The 26,889-nt window shown below is 31.4% G+C and overlaps 2 protein-coding genes across 2 annotated transcripts; one reads left to right on the forward strand and one right to left on the reverse strand.

Moving 5' to 3' along the window:
• The first annotated feature begins 13,888 nt into the window (after positions 1-13,888).
• LOC141688495 (mRNA export factor GLE1-like) lies at positions 13,889-14,352 on the forward strand. The gene is made up of 2 exons (XM_074492891.1): positions 13,889-14,092; positions 14,224-14,352. The coding sequence occupies exons 1-2, from the start codon at positions 13,889-13,891 to the stop codon at positions 14,350-14,352; spliced, it is 333 nt and encodes a 110-aa protein (XP_074348992.1).
• A 2,540-nt stretch (positions 14,353-16,892) lies between these two features.
• LOC141688511 (histone H2B.11-like) lies at positions 16,893-17,297 on the reverse strand. The gene has a single exon (XM_074492892.1). The coding sequence runs from the start codon at positions 17,295-17,297 to the stop codon at positions 16,893-16,895; it is 405 nt and encodes a 134-aa protein (XP_074348993.1).
• Between the last annotated feature and the right edge of the window lie 9,592 nt (positions 17,298-26,889).

The following is a 26,889-nucleotide window of genomic DNA, read 5'->3' on the forward strand; positions in this document are numbered from 1 at the left end:
GAGTCATGTTGACTACTAGATGATATGCAGATAGGAAGGCCAAAGGCCAATTGTAAATACTTCATGCCTTGTAATTTTGTATAAGTGAAGTGGTATCAACAGATGACTTAAAGACCTTCAACGGATGAGAAGCTAAGCTTCAACGGATGTCTCTAAAGCTTCAACGGATAAAGTCATCAACGGATAACATCCTTCAACGGATGAGTGCATCAACGGATGAAAGCTTCAACGGATAACATCCTTCAACGGATGAGTGCATCAACGGATGAAAGCTTCAACAGATGTTCTGATGATTAGCCGTTGATAAGAGGTAGTTGTACCTACAGACAGAGGCACATGGGTTGATAGAGACAACTGAGATGTGGTAGCCGAATTTCAGGAACAATAGAAAAAGCAGCCGTTCTTCTCTACTACAAAGATGCAATAGTCAACAAAGTACTGGAGTGAACAGGAAAAGAAGCAAGTGAAGATCTTATTTTATTACTGTATTTTATATTGTTCTTCACTTGTACACTTGGTAATATATAAACCAAGTAGAAGCTAGTAATTAGAAGAGAGATTTTCCAGAGCTGTTTAGAAAAATATTGAGAGAAAATTCATCTAGTTTGTACTAGGATGCAGCTGTGATCAACATTGTTTAATCACAGATTTTCTAAAATACCATCTCTGGTGGAACAACAAATCCACCAGAAAAGTTTTTAAGGTCTGTTGTGTTCTTTACATTTGTGCTTGAATATATATCTGTCTGTATTAGCTTAAAGCAATTCACACACTTGTTCTTCTTGAACACACAACTTTCATAAACTGCTCAAAACTTGAAAAAGTTTTGAGATTTACATTCAACCCCCCTTCTGTAAATCTCATTGTTAGTCCACTAGGAATAACAGTCTCATACAAGCTTTTATGAATTACATTGTGTAATTCACACAACAGTTTTTAGAAGGGTTGTCTTAAAAACCTTCATACAACGGAATAAAACAGTTGTCTGAAATAGTTATTTTATAATTTAAATGGGCACCACCTGATGAGGTGGCAGCGCATGATAGGTTGTAAACATATTACTCGGATTGCTGAAGTGTCACAATGACAGCCCTTGATTGAAATGAGACTAGATATTAGCCGTTAGATTGAAAAAATCTGATATACTTACACAACGGTTTTATAATAAAAAAAGCGTTGTCTTAGTTTGTCTTTACACAATGGTGTTTCAAGAAAACCATTGTAAAAGTATTACTGTATAAAATGAGATTCCCGATTACAAAGTTCAATTTTTAAATGATTTTTTCGATGATCCAACCGTACGGATGTTAAGATATATCAATTTTAGTCATATGAAAAAATTATTAAAAAATTTAAAATTCATCTTGCATGTCAGGATTAGAAAAATCTAGTAAAAGTATCACTTCCAACAACGAGACTCGTTCCTGATTTACAAGATTAATTTTTAAAATGATTTTTTCGACGATCCAACCATACGGATGTTAATATATATCAATTTTAGTCATAAGAAAAAATTATTAAAAATTTTGAAATTCATTTTGCATGTCAGGATTAGAAAAATCTGGTAAAAGTATCCCTCCCAACAACGAGACTCGTTCCCGATTTACAGGATTAATTATTTAAAATGATTTTTCGAAGATCCAACCGTACGGATGTTAAGATATATCGATTTTAGTCATAAGAACAAATTATTAAAAAAATTGAAATTCATTTTGCATGTCAGGATTAGAAAAATCTGGTAAAAATACCCCTCCCGACAAGGAGACTCGTTCCCGATTTACAGGATTAATTTTTTAAAATGATTTTTCGACGATCCAACCGTACGGATGTTAAGATATATTGATTTTAGTCATAAGAAAAATATATTAAAAATTTTGAAATTCATTTTGCATGTTAGGATTAGAAAAATCTGGTAAAAGTACCCCTCCCGACAACGAGACTCGTTCCCGATTTACAGGATTTATTTTTTAAAATGATTTTTCAAAGATCCAACCGTACGGATGATAAGATATATCGATTTTAGTCATAAGAACAAATTATTAAAAAAATTACAATTAATTTTGCATGTCAGGATTAAAAATTTTGAAATTCATTTTGCATGTTAGGATTAGAAAAATCTGGTAAAAGTACCCCTCCCGACAACGAGACTCATTCCCGATTTACAGGATTAATTTTTTAAAATGATTTTTCGAAGATCCAACCGTACGGATGTTAAGATATATCGATTTTAGTCATAAGAACAAATTATTAAAAAAATTGAAATTAATTTTGCATGTCAGGATTAGAAAAATCTGGTAAAAGTACCCCTCCCGACAACGAGACTCGTTCCCGATTTACAGGATTAATTTTTTAAAATGATTTTTTGAAGATCCAACCGTACGGATGTTAAGATATATCGATTTTAGTCATAAGAACAAATTATTAAAAAATTTGAAATTTATTTTCCATGTCAAGATTAGAAAAATCTGGTAAAAGTACCCCTCCCGACAACGAGACTCGTTCCCGATTTACAAGATTAATTTTTTAAAATGATTTTTCGAAGATCCAACCGTACGGATGTTAAGATATATCGATTTTAGTCATAAGAACAAATTATTAAAAAATTTGAAATTCATTTTGCATGTCAGGATTAGAAAAATCTGGTAAAAGTACCCCTCCCGACAACGAGACTCGTTCCCGATTTACAGGATTAATTTTTTAAAATGATTTTTCGACGATCCAACCGTACGGATGTTAAGATATATCTATTTTAGTCTTAAGAAAAAATTATTAAAAAATTTGAAATTCATTTTGCATGTCAGGATTAGAAAAATCTGGTAAAAGTACCCCTCCCGACAACGAGACTCGTTCCCGATTTACAGGATTAATTTTTTAAAATGATATTTCCACGATCCAACCGTACGGATGTTAGGATATATCAGTTTTAGTCATAAGAAAAAATTATTAAAAAATTTGAAATTCATTTTGCATGTCAAGATTAGAAAAATCTGGTAAAAGTACCCCTCCCGACAACGAGACTCGTTCCCGATTTACAGGATTAATTTTTTAAAATGATTTTTCGAAGTTACAACCGTACGGATGTTAATATATATCGATTTTAGTCATAAGAACAAATTATTAAAAAATTTGAAATTCATTTTGCATGTCAGGATTAGAAAAATCTGGTAAAAATACCTCTCCCAACAAGGAGACTCGTTCCCGATTTACAGGATTAATTTTTTAAAATGATTTTTCGACGATCCAACCGTACGGATGTGAAGATATATCGATTTTAGTCATAAGAACAAATTATTAAAAAATTTGAATTCATTTTGCATGTCAGGAATAGAAAAATCTGGTAAAAGTACCCCTCCCGACAACGAGACTCGTTCCCGATTTACAGGATTAATTTTTTAAAATGATTTTTCGACGATCCAACCGTACGGATGTTAAGATATATCGATTTTAGTCATAAGAACAAATTATTAAAAAATTTGAAATTCATTTTGCATGTCAGGATTAGAAAAATCTGGTAAAAGTGCCCCTCCCGACAACGAGACTCGTTCCCGATTTACAGGATTAATTTTTTAAAATGATTTTTCGACGATCCAACCGTACGGATGTTAAGATATATCGATTTTAGTCATACGAATAAATTATTAAAAAATTTGAAATTCATTTTGAATGTCAGGATTAGAAAAATCTGGTAAAAGTACCCCTCCCAACAACGAGACTCGTTCCCGATTTACAGAATTAATTTTTTAAAATAATTTTTCGACGATCCAACCGTACGGATGTTAAGATATATCGATTTTAGTCATAATAAAAATTATTAAAAAATTTGAAATTCATTTTGCATGTCAGGATTAGAAAAATCTGGTAAAAGTACCCCTCCCGACAATGAGACTCGTTCCCGATTTACATGATTAATTTTTTAAAATGATTTTTCGACGATCCAACCGTACGGATGTTAAGATATATCTATTTTAGTCTTAAGAAAAATTATTAAAAAATTTGAAATTCATTTTGCATGTCAGGATTAGAAAAATCTGGTAAAAGTACTCCTCCCGACAACGAGACTCGTTCCCGATTTACATGATTAATTTTTTAAAATGATTTTTCCACGATCCAACCGTACGGATGTTAGGATATATCAGTTTTAGTCATAAGAAAAAATTATTAAAAAATTTGAAATTCATTTTGCATGTCAAGATTAGAAAAATCTGGTAAAATTACCCCTCCCGACAACGAGACTCGTTCCCGATTTACAGGATTAATTTTTTAAAATAATTTTTCGAAGATCCAACCGTACGGATGTTAATATATATCGATTTTAGTCATAAGAACAAATTATTAAAAAATTTGAAATTCATTTTGCATGTCAGGATTAGAAAAATCTGGTAAAAATACCTCTCCCGACAAGGAGACTCGTTCCCGATTTTCAGGATTAATTTTTTAAAATAATTTTTTGACGATCCAATCGTACGGATGTTAAGATATATCGATTTTAGTCATAAGAACAAATTATTAAAAAATTTGAATTCATTTTGCATGTCAGGAATAGAAAAATCAGGTAAAAGTACCCCTCCCGACAACGAGACTCGTTCCCGATTTACAGGATTAATTTTTTAAAATGATTTTTCGACGATCCAACCGTACGGATATTAAGATATATCGATTTTAGTCATAAGAACAAATTATTAAAAAATTTGAAATTCATTTTGCATGTCAGGATTAGAAAAATCTAGTAAAAGTACCCATCCCGACAACGAGACTCGTTCCCGATTTACAGGATTAATTTTTTAAAATGATTTTTCGACGATCCAACCGTATGGATGTTAAGATATATCGATTTTAGTCATACGAACAAATTATTAAAAAATTTGAAATTCATTTTGCATGTCAGGATTAGAAAAATCTGGTAAAAGTACCCCTCCCGACAACGAGACTCGTTCCCGATTTACAGGATTAATTTTTTAAAATGATTTTTCGAAGATCCAACCGTACGGATGTTAAGATATATCGATTTTAGTCATAAGAAAAAATTATTAAAAAATTTGAAATTCATTTTGCATGTCAGGATTAGAAAAATCTGGTAAAAGTACCCCTCCCGACAACGAGACTCGTTCCCGATTTACAGGATTAAATTTTTAAAATGATTTTTCGACGATCCAACCGTACGGATGTTAGGATATATCAGTTTTAGTCATAAATTATTAAAAAATTTGAAATTCATTTTGCATGTCAAGATTAGAAAAATATGGTAAAAGTACCCCTACCGACAACGAGACTCGTTCCCGATTTACAGGATTAATTTTTTAAAATGATTTTTCGAAGATCCAACCGTACGGATGTTAAGATATATCGATTTTAGTCATAAGAACAAATTATTAAAAAATTTGAAATTCATTTTGCATGTCAGGATTAGAAAAATCTGGTAAAAATACCTCTCCCGACAAGGAGAATCGTTCCCGATTTACAGGATTAATTTTTTAAAATGATTTTTCGACGATCCAACCGTACGGATGTTAAGATATATCGATTTTAGTCTTAAGAAAAAATTATTAAAAAATTTGAAATTCATTTTGCATGTCAGGATTAGAAAAATCTGGTAAAAGTACCCCTCCCGACAACGAGACTCGTTCCCGATTTACAGGATTAATTTTTTAAAATGATATTTCCACGATCCAACCGTACGGATGTTAGGATATATCAGTTTTAGTCATAAGAAAAAATTATTAAAAAATTTGAAATTCATTTTGCATGTCAAGATTAGAAAAATCTGGTAAAAGTACCCCTCCCGACAACGAGACTCGTTCCCGATTTACAGGATTAATTTTTTAAAATGATTTTTTCGAAGTTACAACCGTACGGATGTTAATATATATCGATTTTAGTCATAAGAACAAATTATTAAAAAATTTGAAATTCATTTTGCATGTCAGGATTAGAAAAATCTGGTAAAAATACCTCTCCCAACAAGGAGACTCGTTCCCGATTTACAGGATTAATTTTTTAAAATGATTTTTCGACGATCCAACCGTACGGATGTGAAGATATATCGATTTTAGTCATAAGAACAAATTATTAAAAAATTTGAATTCATTTTGCATGTCAGGAATAGAAAAATCTGGTAAAAGTACCCCTCCCGACAACGAGACTCGTTCCCGATTTACAGGATTAATTTTTTAAAATGATTTTTCGACGATCCAACCGTACGGATGTTAAGATATATCGATTTTAGTCATAAGAACAAATTATTAAAAAATTTGAAATTAATTTTGCATGTCAGGATTAGAAAAATCTGGTAAAAGTGCCCCTCCCGACAACGAGACTCGTTCCCGATTTACAGGATTAATTTTTTAAAATGATTTTTCGACGATCCAACCGTACGGATGTTAAGATATATCGATTTTAGTCATACGAATAAATTATTAAAAAATTTGAAATTCATTTTGAATGTCAGGATTAGAAAAATCTGGTAAAAGTACCCCTCCCAACAACGAGACTCGTTCCCGATTTACAGAATTAATTTTTTAAAATAATTTTTCGACGATCCAACCGTACGGATGTTAAGATATATCGATTTTAGTCATAATAAAAATTATTAAAAAATTTGAAATTCATTTTGCATGTCAGGATTAGAAAAATCTGGTAAAAGTACCCCTCCCGACAATGAGACTCGTTCCCGATTTACATGATTAATTTTTTAAAATGATTTTTCGACGATCCAACCGTACGGATGTTAAGATATATCTATTTTAGTCTTAAGAAAAAATTATTAAAAAATTTGAAATTCATTTTGCATGTCAGGATTAGAAAAATCTGGTAAAAGTACTCCTCCCGACAACGAGACTCGTTCCCGATTTACATGATTAATTTTTTAAAATGATTTTTCCACGATCCAACCGTACGGATGTTAGGATATATCAATTTTAGTCATAAGAAAAAATTATTAAAAAATTTGAAATTCATTTTGCATGTCAAGATTAGAAAAATCTGGTAAAATTACCCCTCCCGACAACGAGACTCGTTCCCGATTTACAGGATTAATTTTTTAAAATAATTTTTCGAAGATCCAACCGTACGGATGTTAATATATATCGATTTTAGTCATAAGAACAAATTATTAAAAAATTTGAAATTCATTTTGCATGTCAGGATTAGAAAAATCTGGTAAAAATACCTCTCCCGACAAGGAGACTCGTTCCCGATTTTCAGGATTAATTTTTTAAAATAATTTTTTGACGATCCAATCGTACGGATGTTAAGATATATCGATTTTAGTCATAAGAACAAATTATTAAAAAATTTGAATTCATTTTGCATGTCAGGAATAGAAAAATCTGGTAAAAGTACCCCTCCCGACAACGAGACTCGTTCCCGATTTACAGGATTAATTTTTTAAAATGATTTTTCGACGATCCAACCGTACGGATATTAAGATATATCGATTTTAGTCATAAGAACAAATTATTAAAAAATTTGAAATTCATTTTGCATGTCAGGATTAGAAAAATCTAGTAAAAGTACCCATCCCGACAACGAGACTCGTTCCCGATTTACAGGATTAATTTTTTAAAATGATTTTTCGACGATCCAACCGTATGGATGTTAAGATATATCGATTTTAGTCATACGAACAAATTATTAAAAAATTTGAAATTCATTTTGCATGTCAGGATTAGAAAAATCTGGTAAAAGTACCCCTCCCGACAACGAGACTCGTTCCCGATTTACAGGATTAATTTTTTAAAATGATTTTTCGAAGATCCAACCGTACGGATGTTAAGATATATCGATTTTAGTCATAAGAAAAAATTATTAAAAAATTTGAAATTCATTTTGCATGTCAGGATTAGAAAAATCTGGTAAAAGTACCCCTCCCGACAACGAGACTCGTTCCCGATTTACAGGATTAAATTTTTAAAATGATTTTTCGACGATCCAACCGTACGGATGTTAGGATATATCAGTTTTAGTCATAAATTATTAAAAAATTTGAAATTCATTTTGCATGTCAAGATTAGAAAAATATGGTAAAAGTACCCCTACCGACAACGAGACTCGTTCCCGATTTACAGGATTAATTTTTTAAAATGATTTTTCGAAGATCCAACCGTACGGATGTTAAGATATATCGATTTTAGTCATAAGAACAAATTATTAAAAAATTTGAAATTCATTTTGCATGTCAGGATTAGAAAAATCTGGTAAAAATACTTCTCCCGACAAGGAGAATCGTTCCCGATTTACAGGATTAATTTTTTAAAATGATTTTTCGACGATCCAACCGTACGGATGTTAAGATATATCGATTTTAGTCTTAAGAAAAAATTATTATAAAATTTGAAATTCATTTTGCATGTCAGGATTAGAAAAATCTGGTAAAAGTACCCCTCCCGACAACGAGACTCGTTCCCGATTTACAGGATTAATTTTTTAAAATGATATTTCCACGATCCAACCGTACGGATGTTAGGATATATCAGTTTTAGTCATAAGAAAAAATTATTAAAAAATTTGAAATTCATTTTGCATGTCAAGATTAGAAAAATCTGGTAAAAGTACCCCTCCCGACAACGAGACTCGTTCCCGATTTACAGGATTAATTTTTTAAAATGATTTTTCGAAGTTACAACCGTACGGATGTTAATATATATCGATTTTAGTCATAAGAACAAATTATTAAAAAATTTGAAATTCATTTTGCATGTCAGGATTAGAAAAATCTAGTAAAAATACCTCTCCCAACAAGGAGACTCGTTCCCGATTTACAGGATTAATTTTTTAAAATGATTTTTCGACGATCCAACCGTACGGATGTGAAGATATATCGATTTTAGTCATAAGAACAAATTATTAAAAAATTTGAATTCATTTTGCATGTCAGGAATAGAAAAATCTGGTAAAAGTACCCCTCCCGACAACGAGACTCGTTCCCGATTTACAGGATTAATTTTTTAAAATGATTTTTCGACGATCCAACCGTACGGATGTTAAGATATATCGATTTTAGTCATAAGAACAAATTATTAAAAAATTTGAAATTAATTTTGCATGTCAGGATTAGAAAAATCTGGTAAAAGTGCCCCTCCCGACAACGAGACTCGTTCCCGATTTACAGGATTAATTTTTTAAAATGATTTTTCGACGATCCAACCGTACGGATGTTAAGATATATCGATTTTAGTCATACGAATAAATTATTAAAAAATTTGAAATTCATTTTGAATGTCAGGATTAGAAAAATCTGGTAAAAGTACCCCTCCCAACAACGAGACTCGTTCCCGATTTACAGAATTAATTTTTTAAAATAATTTTTCGACGATCCAACCGTACGGATGTTAAGATATATCGATTTTAGTCATAATAAAAAATTATTAAAAAATTTGAAATTCATTTTGCATGTCAGGATTAGAAAAATCTGGTAAAAGTACCCCTCTCGACAATGAGACTCGTTCCCGATTTACATGATTAATTTTTTAAAATGATTTTTCGACGATCCAACCGTACGGATGTTAAGATATATCTATTTTAGTCTTAAGAAAAAATTATTAAAAAATTTGAAATTCATTTTGCATGTCAGGATTAGAAAAATCTGGTAAAAGTACTCCTCCCGACAACGAGACTCGTTCCCGATTTACATGATTAATTTTTTAAAATGATTTTTCCACGATTCAACCGTACGGATGTTAGGATATATCAATTTTAGTCATAAGAAAAAATTATTAAAAAATTTGAAATTCATTTTGCATGTCAAGATTAGAAAAATCTGGTAAAATTACCCCTCCCGACAACGAGACTCGTTCCCGATTTACAGGATTAATTTTTTAAAATAATTTTTCGAAGATCCAACCGTACGGATGTTAATATATATCGATTTTAGTCATAAGAACAAATTATTAAAAAATTTGAAATTCATTTTGCATGTCAGGATTAGAAAAATCTGGTAAAAATACCTCTCCCGACAAGGAGACTCGTTCCCGATTTTCAGGATTAATTTTTTAAAATAATTTTTTGACGATCCAATCGTACGGATGTTAAGATATATCGATTTTAGTCATAAGAACAAATTATTAAAAAATTTGAATTCATTTTGCATGTCAGGAATAGAAAAATCTGGTAAAAGTACCCCTCCCGACAACGAGACTCGTTCCCGATTTACAGGATTAATTTTTTAAAATGATTTTTTCGACGATCCAACCGTACGGATATTAAGATATATCGATTTTAGTCATAAGAACAAATTATTAAAAAATTTGAAATTCATTTTGCATGTCAGGATTAGAAAAATCTAGTAAAAGTACCCATCCCGACAACGAGACTCGTTCCCGATTTACAGGATTAATTTTTTAAAATGATTTTTCGACGATCCAACCGTATGGATGTTAAGATATATCGATTTTAGTCATACGAACAAATTATTAAAAAATTTGAAATTCATTTTGCATGTCAGGATTAGAAAAATCTGGTAAAAGTACCCCTCCCGACAACGAGACTCGTTCCCGATTTACAGGATTAATTTTTTAAAATGATTTTTCGAAGATCCAACCGTACGGATGTTAAGATATATCGATTTTAGTCATAAGAAAAAATTATTAAAAAATTTGAAATTCATTTTGCATGTCAGGATTAGAAAAATCTGGTAAAAGTACCCCTCCCGACAACGAGACTCGTTCCCGATTTACAGGATTAAATTTTTAAAATGATTTTTCGACGATTCAACCGTACGGATGTTAGGATATATCAGTTTTGGTCATAAATTATTAAAAAATTTGAAATTCATTTTGCATGTCAAGATTAGAAAAATATGGTAAAAGTACCCCTACCGACAACGAGACTCGTTCCCGATTTACAGGATTAATTTTTTAAAATGATTTTTCGAAGATCCAACCGTACGGATGTTAAGATATATCGATTTTAGTCATAAGAACAAATTATTAAAAAATTTGAAATTCATTTTGCATGTCAGGATTAGAAAAATCTGGTAAAAATACCTCTCCCGACAAGGAGAATCGTTCCCGATTTACAGGATTAATTTTTTAAAATGATTTTTCGACGATCCAACCGTACGGATGTTAAGATATATCGATTTTAGTCTTAAGAAAAAATTATTAAAAAATTTGAAATTCATTTTGCATGTCAGGATTAGAAAAATCTGGTAAAAGTACCCCTCCCGACAACGAGACTCGTTCCCGATTTACAGGATTAATTTTTTAAAATGATATTTCCACGATCCAACCGTACGGATGTTAGGATATATCAGTTTTAGTCATAAGAAAAAATTATTAAAAAATTTGAAATTCATTTTGCATGTCAAGATTAGAAAAATCTGGTAAAAGTACCCCTCCCGACAACGAGACTCGTTCCCGATTTACAGGATTAATTTTTTAAAATGATTTTTCGAAGTTACAACCGTACGGATGTTAATATATATCGATTTTAGTCATAAGAACAAATTATTAAAAAATTTGAAATTCATTTTGCATGTCAGGATTAGAAAAATCTGGTAAAAATACCTCTCCCAACAAGGAGACTCGTTCCCGATTTACAGGATTAATTTTTTAAAATGATTTTTCGATGATCCAACCGTACGGATGTGAAGATATATCGATTTTAGTCATAAGAACAAATTATTAAAAAATTTGAATTCATTTTGCATGTCAGGAATAGAAAAATCTGGTAAAAGTACCCCTCCCGACAACGAGACTCGTTCCCGATTTACAGGATTAATTTTTTAAAATGATTTTTCGACGATCCAACCGTACGGATGTTAAGATATATCGATTTTAGTCATAAGAACAAATTATTAAAAAATTTGAAATTCATTTTGCATGTCAGGATTAGAAAAATCTGGTAAAAGTGCCCCTCCCGACAACGAGACTCGTTCCCGATTTACAGGATTAATTTTTTAAAATGATTTTTCGACGATCCAACCGTACGGATGTTAAGATATATCGATTTTAGTCATACGAATAAATTATTAAAAAATTTGAAATTCATTTTGAATGTCAGGATTAGAAAAATCTGGTAAAAGTACCCCTCCCAACAACGAGACTCGTTCCCGATTTACAGAATTAATTTTTTAAAATAATTTTTCGACGATCCAACCGTACGGATGTTAAGATATATCGATTTTAGTCATAAGAAAAAATTATTAAAAAATTTGAAATTCATTTTGCATGTCAGGATTAGAAAAATCTGGTAAAAGTACCCCTCCCGACAATGAGACTCGTTCCCGATTTACATGATTAATTTTTTAAAATGATTTTTCGACGATCCAACCGTACGGATGTTAAGATATATCTATTTTAGTCTTAAGAAAAAATTATTAAAAAATTTGAAATTCATTTTGCATGTCAGGATTAGAAAAATCTGGTAAAAGTACTCCTCCCGACAACGAGACTCGTTCCCGATTTACATGATTAATTTTTTAAAATGATTTTTCCACGATCCAACCGTACGGATGTTAGGATATATCAGTTTTAGTCATAAGAAAAAATTATTAAAAAAATTTGAAATTCATTTTGCATGTCAAGATTAGAAAAATCCGGTAAAAGTACCCCTCTCGACAACGAATATAAAAATATATTAGCTTTTGTCATATTAAAATATTAAAAACATTCAAATTTATTTTATATTATTTTATTAAAATAATTTCTTAAATCTATTTATAAAAAATTTATAAGTATAGAATATTTATTTATCGAGTTTTCTTGTTATAATTGGTTTCCCTCCTTGAACTTTTCATTTGCCCCTTCTTTTCTTTTCATTACCCGCTCCCCCCTCCCCCTCCCCCTCCCCCTCCCATGCCCCATTTCATCTCCTTCTCTGTAAACATAAAACACCAAAGTACACAAATCTAAATCTATCTCTCTCTCTCTCTCTCCTAACCCTCTCAATCCACCTCTATTTCAAACACTAATTACACTGTGAATGACGAATTAACTTCATAGCCGTCCGCTGTTTGTGCTTCCATTTCCGATCCGAAGGATCTCAGCTGCTTGAATTGAGTTGGTATTCCAAAGAAAATTGTGGTCCTATTGAGTTTTGATTTAGGTTGTGGTCTCTCCCCTTCCCTCTCTCCCTCTCTTTCTCCCTCTCTACTCTCCTTGTTATGAAAAATCTATACATATATAAATATTTGCTTTGATTTGAGCCTCCTTTGATTGATTTATATGTTTCTTTAATGGAGTATGGTTCCGTTTAGGGTTTCAGTTTGACTTCAATTTGGGGATTTAGTTTGTGTTCAAAACTAAGGCTTTAGGGCTTATTTGTGGATTCAATGGAAGGTGCTTGTCTTTAATTTTGAGGTATCACTCTCTCTCTCTCTCTCTCTCTGTCTAACTCTCTCTCTCATTTTAGTTCTTATTTTGTGCTGATTTTAGTTCTTATTTTGTGCGTACAAGTAAGTAAAAGGGATGTGGAGGGGAAAATTGAAGCTCAAGAAGAAAATTGAGTGTTTTGATGATTTGTGTAGGTTTGTTTCTGTGTGATTTAAGATGTAAGTGATTTTTTCTTCTCCCAGTAACAGTTTTGTGGGTGTGTCTGTTATGACTTGCTTGAATGCTATATGATAGTTTCCGTAACATCTCTGTATAAGGTATTATCCATCTGGACTGTGTAATGATTTTAGGATTCCCACCACTCTACATGAAATGCAAATATGTGATCAGCTAAAAACTGACACAGTTACATTTTTGGCTGAATAACATCAACTGCTATAGAAATTAGGTCAGTGATGCTTGACATGCTCAATCGTGATGTCATTGCACAAGATGAGATATCTAGTTTTTATGTGTTTCGTCTTCTACTGTCCTTGTTCCTATCAGTGAAATAAATGTGGTGCTTAGATTATTAATGTTAAAACTCTTACATGTTTACATGTTTCTAGGTTCCACAAACCATGGAAATTCTTCCTGCTGAATTAAACAGGGTCTGCATATACAGTGTTCCAAAGTATATGAGTTACTCTGAGTCGGTATTTAAAACAAAAGAAGCTTACAACAAAGCCATCGGATATCAAGAAGAAGATGGAAAGCTTGGAAACAGTGATACATATGTAGAACGAGTGAGGTCATGTATGAAGCTATATGGTGCACTTGTTCAGGTGCGTCTCTTTGATCTATCACTAATGTTTGCAGAATATTTGAGTCATTGTGCTTGCTCGTTTTTAGTTTCAAGTTGCTCATTTCTAGTTTCAAGTATCACGGAAACTATGTGAGTCGTGTTGGTTTTTAGACAGAAGCTGAAGGAGTTAAGAACCCACATGGAATTGAAGAAGGCTGGGCATGGATGGCCAGATTTTTGAATGCTCTTCCAGCCAATTTATACACTGCTGTTTCATTGCAGGCCTTTATTGAAGTATGATCAAGAAATTCTTATCATTATGAGATGCTGAGATCATACTGCCATACTAAAAGGTGAATTTTTCGGAGTGATTAAATCATGTATGACCTTTGTGACAAGTGATTTTGTTTCTAAACTTATGAATTTTGTGTATTAGGCCAAACGATTCTACTGAAATTGTAAGCCTTGCTTGCAGTAGCCTCTCGGGCATGGCCTCTTCAACAGGTATGTTAAAATGATAAACTGTTAGAAACACAAATTAGTTCACTGCTGCATTATTAGCAGGATTACGTTTTCAAGCACTTAGAATTCGAGAATAATTTGAAATTTGCTACGGTGGTAATATTGTAGTTTTGATATGAGTAGGCAGTTGATATAACTGTCAGGATATTGAAAGAAGGAGACATGGATGCAATAAAACTGGAGGGCGGATCACCTTCAAGAATTACAGCTGCAAAAACTATTGTGAAGTGCTGTTATAGGTCATGTAGGGCTTACTCCTCAAGCTATTAGTGTTCTCGTGGGATTTAGGCCTCAAGGAAAAAATGTTGTTAGTGTTGTCAAGGTATCTCCAATGTGTATTTATATCTTCTTAATGTAAATTAATAAGTGTTTCTTTGAGAAGTACTTATCACTATGTTGAATTAAGGTTGTGGAGACGGCAATGGCATTACAGGAAGTTGGATGCTTCTCTATTATTCTTGAGTGTGTGCCTTTACCAGTGGCTGCAGCAGCAACATGGGCTCTTAAAATATTTACCACCGGAATTGGGGCTACAGTCATCTCTACTGTATTAAGGACTGTGAGTGAAAAAATCACAACTCTACTGGACCTCCTACAAAAATAGGAAGCAATAATGCTAAGTCAGGTAAAACTGATATCTCAATGCACTTAAATGCAACTCCACTACAGCTACTTTCTCAACTTGAATATGCAGGTGTTGATCCTTTGTGCTTGACAGAGAAGAGCGAGGTTGAGTTTATCACATAAAACGTCACCTCATTTAGAAACAAGGTGCAACAAGCCTGAAGACATGTCTCATCTGTTAGAGAATGGAAGTAATAGTCAAGACTTAAAGTTTCCCCCTGCTAAGAGAGTTGTTAATGGCTGCAAGACAGGGTCAAACAATGAGGATGTAAGAGAAGCTACAATACTTATAGAGAATCTTTGTATTGCAAATTTAATTTCAATTATGAAATAACAATTGGATTATCGTAATATAATTTTTTTTTAAAATTGGTTTATTTTAAATAATGAGATTAATTTTGTAAACAATTGTGTGAAAGCCACTTCAAAAATGGTGAACACCTTTGTATGTTTCACTGCACAATTTTTTTTTTAAAAAAACTGTTATCTTTTGATATTCTTTGCAGTGGTTTAAATCTTTTACACCATTGTCTTTTAAATATAAAACATTCACGACAACAGTTTTTATTAGTTAAAAGAAGTTTATAAACCGTTGTTTATGAAAATATTGAATAAGTTAACAACAATGGTTTTTCTACAAAACCATTGTTGTTAAGTTAGGTAGACAATAATTGAATAAAGAAATGGTTGTTTAAACAATTTCCTAACAATGGTTAATATAGAGTTCCCGTTGTGAAATCTTGATTATAACCAGTATTAAAAAATGTTGTTGAAACTCCCTTATTGTAACTGTGTTAACAACCGTTGTCCAATCTTCGATCACACGAGTGTTGGATAGACAACGGAAACTCTACTTGTCAGATAACGGTAAAAAACAGTTGTATGATTGCAAATATGTTGTAGTGAACCCCGTAACAAAAACCATCAAATGATTAATATTCTGAATACATATGAAAATGACCACTACTCTGTAGTTTAGTTCAATATTATCACATCACGCCAAATCCAATATCAGATTTAACGTATATCAATATGCTTTCGTAAAAAAATTCTATTAAAAAAATATTAAAACCAAAAGGCTTAATTTTGGTAAAATTAATCATTTCTGAAAGATCATATTTCAAACAATTCAAATCCCACTCCAAAATCTAAACTCTGGGAACCAAATCTTGCTAAATTGACATATCCCCGTTTACACTATAACCTTTACATATACATATAAAATAACATTAATTCATTCATATATATATAAACATTTTAAGATGAGAACAAAATATCATTTTCAAAATATCATATTAAGTTGCGCTAACTAACTAACATTTAACAATTTAACAAAGAGATCGCTTAACTTCTTTCATAATTATTTCAATCATAATCATTTATCTAATTAAAAAAATAACATTATAGCCTTAAACATGTAAGATAACATAATAACCAATTTCGATCAAATCCAAGAATGTAAAATTATATATCAATAATTTATCATATATAACCATTTCATTGATCACAAGTTTCAATAAAAAGATAAATACTTAATTGCAATAACTGATTTTAGTTTTACTTATTGGAAGATAAACACTAAAACCTTAAAAATTAATTTCATTAATCACGAATTTCAATAATAAAATCACTTCATCAAATCAAACATCACTTATCAAAAATAAATACATAAAATCTTCACAACCCCCCAATCCCTAAGAACTCGTAAACTTGGTAACCGCCTTAGTCCCTTCTGAAATAGCATGTTTAGCCAATTCCCCAGGCAACACTAGCCTCACCGCAGTCTGAATCTCCCTTGACGTAATCGTAGACTTCTTATTATAATTCGCCAATTTCGCTGCCTCACCCGCCAATTTCTCGAAAATGTCATTAATAAAGCTGTTCATAATCCCCATTGTTTTGCTCGATATTCCGACATCAGGATGCACTTTCTTCAAGACCTTAAAGATATATATTTTGTAAGTCTCCACACTCTTCCATTTTTTATTGATCTTCTTCTTTTCCATCGTCACTAAACTGGCCTCGTTCGGAAGCTTCTTACTGACTTTTGTTGGCTTTGTTGATTTCTCGATCGCCCTTTTCTCTGTCTTTAGAGCCATTTTTTTAGATTTATATGTTCTGAATAAGAGCGGAGATTTGAGTGAGATTTTGTGTGGAGTTGGGGTGGTTATTTATTGTTGCGTGGATTGTGTGTGATTGGTGGGATTGAAAGTACGGGGATTAATGAGGTGGTGTGTTGTGAGGCTTTGGATTGATGTGAAGATGGACGTGCCGATTTGAATTTAGTGTTACACGTGCTCAAAATTAAGTGGTGGATATACTGTAAAGTGGATCGCTAAAGTTGATATTAAGAATGTGAGATTCTTACATTTTGAAAGATTTTTCTCGCATTAAAAATAAGGGATTTGATACTAATAATTATATAAATGTTTCTATTTTATTATCTCAACATGTGTGGTCAAATAATTTACATTTTTATTCTTAAAATTGGTAAAAAAGACTTAAAATTTGAAAACCCCCCTTAAAAATCATCATGTGTTTAGAGAAAACAAAACTCGTGATTACCACTTGGATGCTAGATAAAGAGCAAAATACCTTAATTTTGTAAACTTAAACAAGCATATTTAAAATAAAACATGAAGACAAAATAAATAGTTATTTTCGCTCAAATTGAAATCAGGTAGGGAAAATAAAATTAAAGAAGGACAATAAAAGTGGTGGGAATTAATATATATATATATATATATCTGTGTGTGTGTGTTTGTGTGTGTCTGTCTGTGCGTGTGTGTAATTGAACATGTACACAATAGAAGTTGACACGAAAATAACATATACTAGCTCTTTAATGCATCTATAGAGTACGGGAGAGAGTCATTGTATAAATATATGTATCCATATATTTACCTTCTACGCACACATACTTATAATTTTCAGTTAAATAAATTAAACAGTGAAATTATATTTTTTTTTTCTTAAAAAATAATTAAGTTTAATGAATGGTTCAAAATAATTGTATGTAGTAAAATTAAATTTCAGGTTAATTTTTTACAAATTTTCAGTTAATATCTATAATTAGTATTCTACAATTCTACACTATAATCAAAGTTTATATCTTTCAAATTAAATTTTAGAATTATATATGCGAACATATGAAAATAAAAATATTCTCTGATATATACTAATTGTTTTCATATTTTTTGTTATTTTGTAGTGTAAAGGATAAAAATCCTTCATAAAATATCCAGGATTTTGTAAAATTCAAATTGTTCACATAAAAAAATTGATTTGGGAGGGTTGATGGAATTGTGGCGGTGGTTGACGACAGCGAATGGCGTAAAATGTGCATTTGTGATAACTAAGATTATATAGAAGAATAGATTATAACCGAGATCAGACATATAATCGCCTCTTCTTTGGAAGGGTTGTTAAGTGCCATATAATGTTCTTACCACTGTATTATATGATTAAAACCAAATATAGTTTTTAGGGAGTAAAAATCTACATGGGCAAGATTTATCACCCCGAAAACCCATAGGATCGGGGCCATTGCGGCATCGCCTGTAGCGAAAGTGTCACGGGACTTACGTACAAGACTAATTTATCAGAATGTAGGGTCCAAGTAATTTACTCGATATTATCGGTGTCAACACACACTTTGAATCACAAAGAAAATATATCTAATTAGGAAATGAGCCATGAGATTCACGAAGGGTGACGACTTTCGACCTCGTAACAGGACAAGGCCTATTAGTAAAAGGACAAAACAGTTTGTAGGTAGAAGGATCCCTTTTTTTAATGAGCGACTTTCCAAAGTCAATATCCTAAATGTGTGATATTCCAAGTACGATACCTTTAACAAGTGGGCGATGATAATTTCATATTGGGGGAGGCTTATTCGTAATTGGTCTAGCCTATGTGTGTCGTTATGGAATCACACGAAGGTGACACCTCTTGAGGAAAAGAGCAATATTTCGTGTGTATATGGATTGAGCCAATTTGGAATATTTTTTTCTTGCTTATAATTTGTGAAATGTGTCGTTCTATTTGGCGACATAACATATTTAGAATGCTGTCAACTTTTTATTATATCACAAATTAAAAATAGATTAATAACAATTGATAAAATTTGAAAAATTAATATTAATAAATCGAATGAACAATCTAACAATAATTTATTTGATTTTAGTTCGATGTGATTTAAACTTAATTTAAATTTTGAGGGATTGTTTTGAATTTTCAAAATTCTAGTATTTTTAATTTAAATTTTAAATAATTTATTAAAACTTTGTGATAATGTATAAGAATTTTTTTAAAATATTAATATATTTATTTTAGATTTTATATTATTTTTAATAGAATCTTCAATTAAATTTTATAGGATCCTAGTATACAAAATTTGTAGGTTTATATTTGAATTCATAAAAAAAATTCTCTTTAAATTTCACAAGATTTACATTCTTATTAAAATTCTTAGTGCATGGTTTTATGTTCTTATTAACTATGTAGGATACTTAACTAAAATTTAAAAATAGCCTTTTATCGTAAAAATTGTAATTTTTTAAAATTTTCTTAAGATGATTAGATTGTCTATTCATATTTTTTTAAAAAAAAATCCAACTAAAATTTACCATTTTTTATAGATATTGTCGAGGACCTTATCTGCAAGATTTTTTGTTAACAAACTATTAATCTTATCTAAAAGCAACTAAAATCTCTTTCAAATGTTCTATTATAAATTATTATAAAGCGGCTAAATTTATATTATATGAATCGAATTCATCTTCTTAGAGCATTTCAACAGACAAAATCCTACACTATAATATTTTTTAGGAAAATATTATAAATAATGTATATATATATACACCCACGATCAAACACATACAAGATAAACAACTCACCATATGTCGTTCAGAAAAACTAATAATCCATACACCCAAAAGTTTAAAATATATGAATCGAATACAACTTCTTAATGATGTTCAACTCAAAAAATCTTAACTTTAATATTTACCTGATATATATATATATATATATAGAGAGAGAGAGAGAGAGAGAGAGAGAGAGAGAGGGAGAAAGAGAGAGAGAGAGAGAGAGAGAGAGAGAGAGAGAGAGAGTAAAGTTCTATAGATATCACCTTTTGATTGAAAACCTTGTAAACCACTTATGTTCTACAAGTAAAATCTTTCATAAAAATATTACAAAACGTATTATTTTGAGAATCATGTTCTGCAAAGATCATTATTTTATTCAAAATCTTGAATATCATATATGTACCGAATGTATAACATTAAAAAATATTTTATTCTATAAAACATGTTTAGTTTGTAAAATTTTTGTCCAGTTTGCAGAACATACACATTCTACTATTAAACTTAAATGATCTTTAACAAATTTATGAATTGGTGATATTCGTAGAACATACTTCACAAAATTATATATTTTATAGTATTTTGATTGCAAATAATAGGTGGCCTCTGAGGTCTTCGCTGAAATAGTGGTCTCCATAAAATTTTAATACATATATATAGGGTCTTACTCCATTGAGAACCTTTTTTATGAGATATGAGATCTAATCTTAATCATAAAAATTTAAATATATTTATAATTTAGACAATTCATTTAAATCTCTTCATCTTCTCCAACCATTATTTCTTCCATCTTCTTCTTTGTACTTACCATCCACCAATACCTCCAACCACCAGCAACCACCATTTTCGGCCACCATCACCGCTAGTGACCACCACTACCTCCGGCGATCACCAGAAAATCACCACCGGCAAATATAACATCACCACTGTCAAATTAAAAAAATACCACCGGAAAATAAAAAATCACCACTCTAAAATGAAAAATCACCACCGGAAACACAAAAATTACCACATAGGCACCGATAAAAAAAATCACTACCGGAAAATAAAAATTACCACATTCAGCCACTTTTTTACCCACAATATCCAACCACCAGCTCAATTTATCAACTCCGATCATCAACATCATAATAATAATCACTAGATTTAATTATAAATCTTAACGATTATCACCAACCACCACCAAATCACGACCACCACAACCTGGCCACCACCACCATCTACAAACGCACCAAACCTAAAAATCACTAATTACGAAACAAAATCCCAAAAAATGAGCAAAAATGGATAATCGCTACCTGATATCAAATCAAAACTATTCTAATCGGGGAAGCTCAGTCGCCGGAAAAATGATGAGCTCTTAGTCAGAGATAAACGGTTGGAAAAGTTTCGAATCTAGAAAAGTGGAGAGGATAACGACGAATAGAATCGGGTGAGGTGAATCCGATAAGAAGCTTCCGGGAGAGTGAGAAAGAGTAACAAATCTGGTATTTTCCGGTAGTGGCGGATGGGGATGGTGGCGACTGTTGCATGGTGGCGGCTGTTGCGCGGTGGTGATGGTGGGTGGGTGGTGGTGCGGTGATGGTGGTGGGTGGATGGTGGTAGTGGTGGGTAGGGAGGTGGATGAAAGATGAAGTATAAGATAAAATTTAAATTGTGTGGTTATGATTTAATTTGGGAATAAAAATGTGTGGCTGAGATTAGATCTGAATTATCACCAATAATGTGAGTTCTCATTTGAGTAACTCCCTATATATATATATATATATATATATATATATATATATATATATATATATATATATATATATATATATATATATATATATATATATATATATATATATATATATATATATACAGAGACAGGGAGGGAGGGAGGGAGGGAGGGAGAGAGAGAGAGTTCTATGGAGTCCACATTTTTATTGGAGTCCTTAGAGTCCATCTATGTTATGTAAATAAAATATCTTGTAAAATGTCTTATCTTGCAAAACATGTTTCACAAATATCATTATTTTAATAAAATCATGCAAATCTCGTACATTTAGAAATATAATATGTATGTTCTGCAATTAAACATGCATGTTCTGCAGTACGAACATTTATATTCTTCAAACTAAGCATGTTTCGTAGAATGATATATTTTTTAGATATTTTACTTGGAAAATGTACACAATCTGCAAGATTTTCAATAAAATAGTGATATTTGTAAAATATCGATCGAAAAATAATATATTTTGTAATATTTTAAACTATATTTCACTTGTAAAACATATATAGACTTTGATGACTACAATAAAATAGTGGACTCCATAGAATTTATCACACACACACACACATATATATATGTATACAAAAGTTCCACAGCCACAGTTGCTTCTGGGTGGTTGTTGAACCAACAAATGATCTGCAATGATTCATTGCGGAAGCCACGTGGACTTCCGTAATAATTCATTGCGGAAGCCACGTGGACTTCCGCAATCATTTATTGCAGAAGCCACGTGAACTTCCGCAATAAATCATTGCGGAAGCTATTTCCTTCTTTAATTATTTTATAATAAAATAGATATATCATTCTTGCATTATATTTAAATTATGTTGTCAATATTAAATAATTTAACTATATTAAATTTAAGAATTTATTAAATTAAATAAAAATATGTATCACTGAATAATAAAATTATAATTCAAATATAATAATACTCATTTCATATTTATTACTATTAGATTATTTCGAGAAAAGTTTATCCGAGAAGGTTTTTGATTCGTAAACTCATGAGACCATGAGTTCATGAATCAAAAATCGTCTCATGAGTTTATGAATCAAAAACCATAATTGGTACACGTTTCTCAAAATAATGTATAGTAGTAATAATTAAATTTATAAAATACTTTTTGAAATATATATATATATATATATATATGTGAACATAAGAAGCCCATTTTGGAAATAGTTAATTTATTATATTTGAATATATATATATGTATATATATATTTCAAATTTAAATGTACAAAATTTTTCATTTCGAAAAAAATGATAGAATTTATACTCAAAGTACTTCATTCGTGGTTATAATGTGTTAATATATTTTGATGCTTAATTGTATATTATTTTTTTCTAACCAGGCTTTACATCATAAATAAATTATTTTAGAATTAATATTATATTTATTAAATTATTTTTTTATTTTTAGTGTACTTATTTTACCAAAATAGAAGGTACAATCAACAATATTTATGTTAAAAAATTTATAAAAAATGATATCAAAATTTATATAAAATCAACAAGGGGTCAAATATATAATGAATTTTAATTTTTTTTATTTTTTTGGGACACAAAACAATTATTTAGAAAAAAAATTCATTGTTTCCGCAATGATTCATTGAGAAAGTATATGCTTCCGCAATGATTTATTGCGTAAGGAGAGAAATTTTTTTATAATTTGCGCATCACTCGCGCGTTGGTTGGTTGGAGAATTGAATACTCCTTCCGCAATGATTCATTGCGAAAGCATTAAATGCACCTTCACCTACCTTCTTTCGCAAAGCATTAAATACATTCTCACCAAACTCCTTTTTCAAATATAAATTACTTAAAAAAATTATAAAAAATTGAAAATAATATAAATCTGGTCAAAAAAATTACATAATTTATTTTCTAAAAAAACAATTTGTACATTTTTTTCTGAAGTTTTTTGAAAATATTTTTTTATTTTTCCTTTTTTTATTACTTACTCTAGTTTTCATATTTAAATTACTTCAACAAATCATACAAAAATAAAATTAACATAAATTCAGTCAAAAAATTCCAACAGTTTTTTTCTCAAAGTTTTTATTTTTCTAATTTTTTTATGGAATTTTTTTTTAAAAAAAATATTTTTCCTTTTTTTATCACTTAATTCGAATTTTCAAATTTAATTATTTTAAAAAATCATAAAAAAATGAAAGTAATATAAATTACTTGTGGAAGGAGAAGAACAAGAAATTTCATCTGTCTTAATCGCTTGAAATTATCCCGATTATACCTATTTTTAAATTTTAATCGAATAAAAATTGTTAACCTAAAAAAAATAAAATTTACCAGTTCACGTATTCTGCAATTAATCATTGCGGAAGGACCTTCCGCAATGATTCATTGCGGAAGGGTTGGTTGGATTGAAATAAATCCCAACCAACCATGGTTGGGGAAGGGGTTCCATATATATATATATGGGGGGTTACTCCGATACAAACCAATTTAAAATTAGAAATTAGAAACCAACATAATCCACCTAAATTATAAGAGCTCAGCCCAACCATGGGTATATTCTTAAGTTTCGTTAAATCAATATCTTACGTTTTGTTTCTTTCTTCCTGTTCAAACATATAGATACATACAGGCTTCATCACAACTATACATATATACAAAGCACTCCTCATATTGACGACTCCAACACTTGTGATCATCACCGAAAAATCCTAATATTTCAACTAAGTCTATTTTCACAACCAATTAACACATCAAATTTGAGGAAAATAAAAACGAGACAACTTATGACTGATCACCTATTTCAACTCCCCCACACCATTTTCTTTTAAAACTATTAGCATAATCACGATGTATCTATAATACATGGATAATTAATTATCATATTTTAATGTCTAGCAATTTCTACAGCTAAATCATTATTCATGACAATGAAAATCACTAATTTGTACTACAAAAATTACTAATATATATTGAATAAATAACTAATTTATATTACGGTAACTTAGTGATTTGTGCCTTTTAATCAATATTCATAATCGTATTTATAAAAATAATGATAAACTACTTGTTATATTTGTTGGTATCTACTACAAATTTGTAGGCGTTGGTGGTGGTGGTGTGTAAATGTTGTCAGAAGTTGAGCAAGCGATGTTGGTGATGGGAAATAGGGGGTCTAATGGAATTGGAGGTAGATTATGTTGCGTTAAAGATAATGATGGAGATGGAAGCAATTATCAATGGAGGTCGACGAAGATGAAGGCAGTAATTAATGGAGATGAAGATGAAGGTCAAGGTGCCAGATGTGTGTATATGTATGTAGCTATGTATGAGTGGATAATGTTAGTGAGGAGACTTACGATTGAAATATATACTACGGGACATAAATATAATACGTGGTTCACATTTATTGAAGTTAAAAATACTAATGGTTGATATTAGTTTCTAGTTTTTAGTTTAAAATTGGTTTTTATTTGATCATCTCTCTCTCTCTCTCTCCAATGACCACCAGAAAATCACCACCGTCAAATATAAAATCACCATCATCAAACCAAAAATCACCACTGAAAAATGAAAAATCAACACCTGCAAATATAAAATCACTGCTGGAAAACATAAAATTGACTACTATCTTTTCCCACCAAATCCGACCACGGTCACAGACTTCGACCATTATACCAACATAATCACAACATCATCATTAATAACCACCAATCAACACTAAAATCACATTATTTACACACCTCAACCACCAACTATAAACTTTACCACCACAAAAACATCACCCATCACCACCACCATACATCACATTCATCACTATAACATACCACCATCGGAATCACTAATACTTAAACTGAAAAAAATTAAATCGAAATAGTAATTTTAGATCCGAGTTTCGTTAGAGAAAAATAAATCGAGTAAATTAACGATTGAAACTGTAAAAGAAGAGGGGGATAAGGAGAGTTAGGGGCGAGAGGAGTGGTTGTAACATCCCGGTTCCACATCGATGAGATATGAGACTTTTGTTCAGTTTATAAGGTAAAGTACTACTACTATGTGCACCAACAAATCATGATCTTTTGGGGGAATGTGGTGAGCTTGTTATAATCTAAGTTGGTTGCATTTGGGCCAGTAGGCTTTGGCCTATTTCGGGCAAGAAATCGGGACTTGATCCGATTTTTTTTAAAATAAAAAATCGAAATTTGACCCTGGATGTCGCATATGGTATCAAAGCCAACTCTCGAAAGTTTTATGCGTCAAGTTGCCAGAGGTGGGACACGAAGGCTGGTAGTATTATCCCATAATGGACAGAGATCCGGATGTGGGGACACGAACCTAGCCGGTATTATTCCACAATGGCTAGAGAGGAACAATTCGGACTTTTGGGATATCTGTTCAGGCCTGACGAGGATGTCAGTAGTTTAAGTGGGGAGTCTGTAATACCCCAGTCCCACATCGATGAGATATGAGATTTTTGTTCAATTTATGAGATAAAGCACTACTACTATGTGCACCAATAAATTACGATCTTTTGGGGGGGCTGTGGTGCACCTGTTGTTACCCAAGTTGGTTGTGTTTGATCCAATAGGTTTCAGCTTATTTCGGACTAAGGAATCAAGACTTGACCCGATATTTGAAAAAACACTCGAGATTTGATTCAGATTGTCACAGTGGTAGCAACGAGAGGGCGGTGGGGTTTCATCGCGAGGGTTTATATTGTTGGCGGCGAAGGTAGAGTTGGATGGTGGTGGTAAGAGAAGGGATGACGGAGGGGGAGAGAGGAGGGGGTGAGGAAGGGGAGTTTGGGGGAGGGAGGGAGCGAGAGAGGGAGAGGGAGAGGGAGAGGGAGAGGGAGGGAGGGAGAGAGAGAGAGAGAGAGAGAGAGAGAGACCGTGCTTACCAGAGGTATGCAGCAGAATAGCTATGGGGCGACTTAGATATCCATCCCCTCTTCATTAATTTTCATCTCTAATATAAATTCACAACAAATAAGATTCACAATATCATGTTAATCAACCTACAAAACTATGATTACCACGTCTTAATGGTTTATAACCAACCACCAGATTGACGTT

Source organism: Apium graveolens, chromosome 2 (genome assembly GCF_009905375.1).
Source record: "Apium graveolens cultivar Ventura chromosome 2, ASM990537v1, whole genome shotgun sequence".
Lineage (NCBI taxonomy): Eukaryota > Viridiplantae > Streptophyta > Magnoliopsida > Apiales > Apiaceae > Apium > Apium graveolens.

What these genes read in the sequence shown, in the direction of transcription:
- LOC141688495 (XM_074492891.1), top strand. Translation starts at nt 13,889, where the DNA reads ATGGAAATTCTTCCTGCTGAATTAAACAGGGTCTGCATATACAGTGTT. An exon ending in TATATGGTGCACTTGTTCAG is followed by an intron (nt 14,093 to 14,223) that starts GTGCGTCTCTTT and finishes GTTGGTTTTTAG; the next exon opens with ACAGAAGCTGAAGGAGTTAA.
- LOC141688511 (XM_074492892.1), bottom strand. Translation starts at nt 17,297, where the DNA reads ATGGCTCTAAAGACAGAGAAAAGGGCGATCGAGAAATCAACAAAGCCA.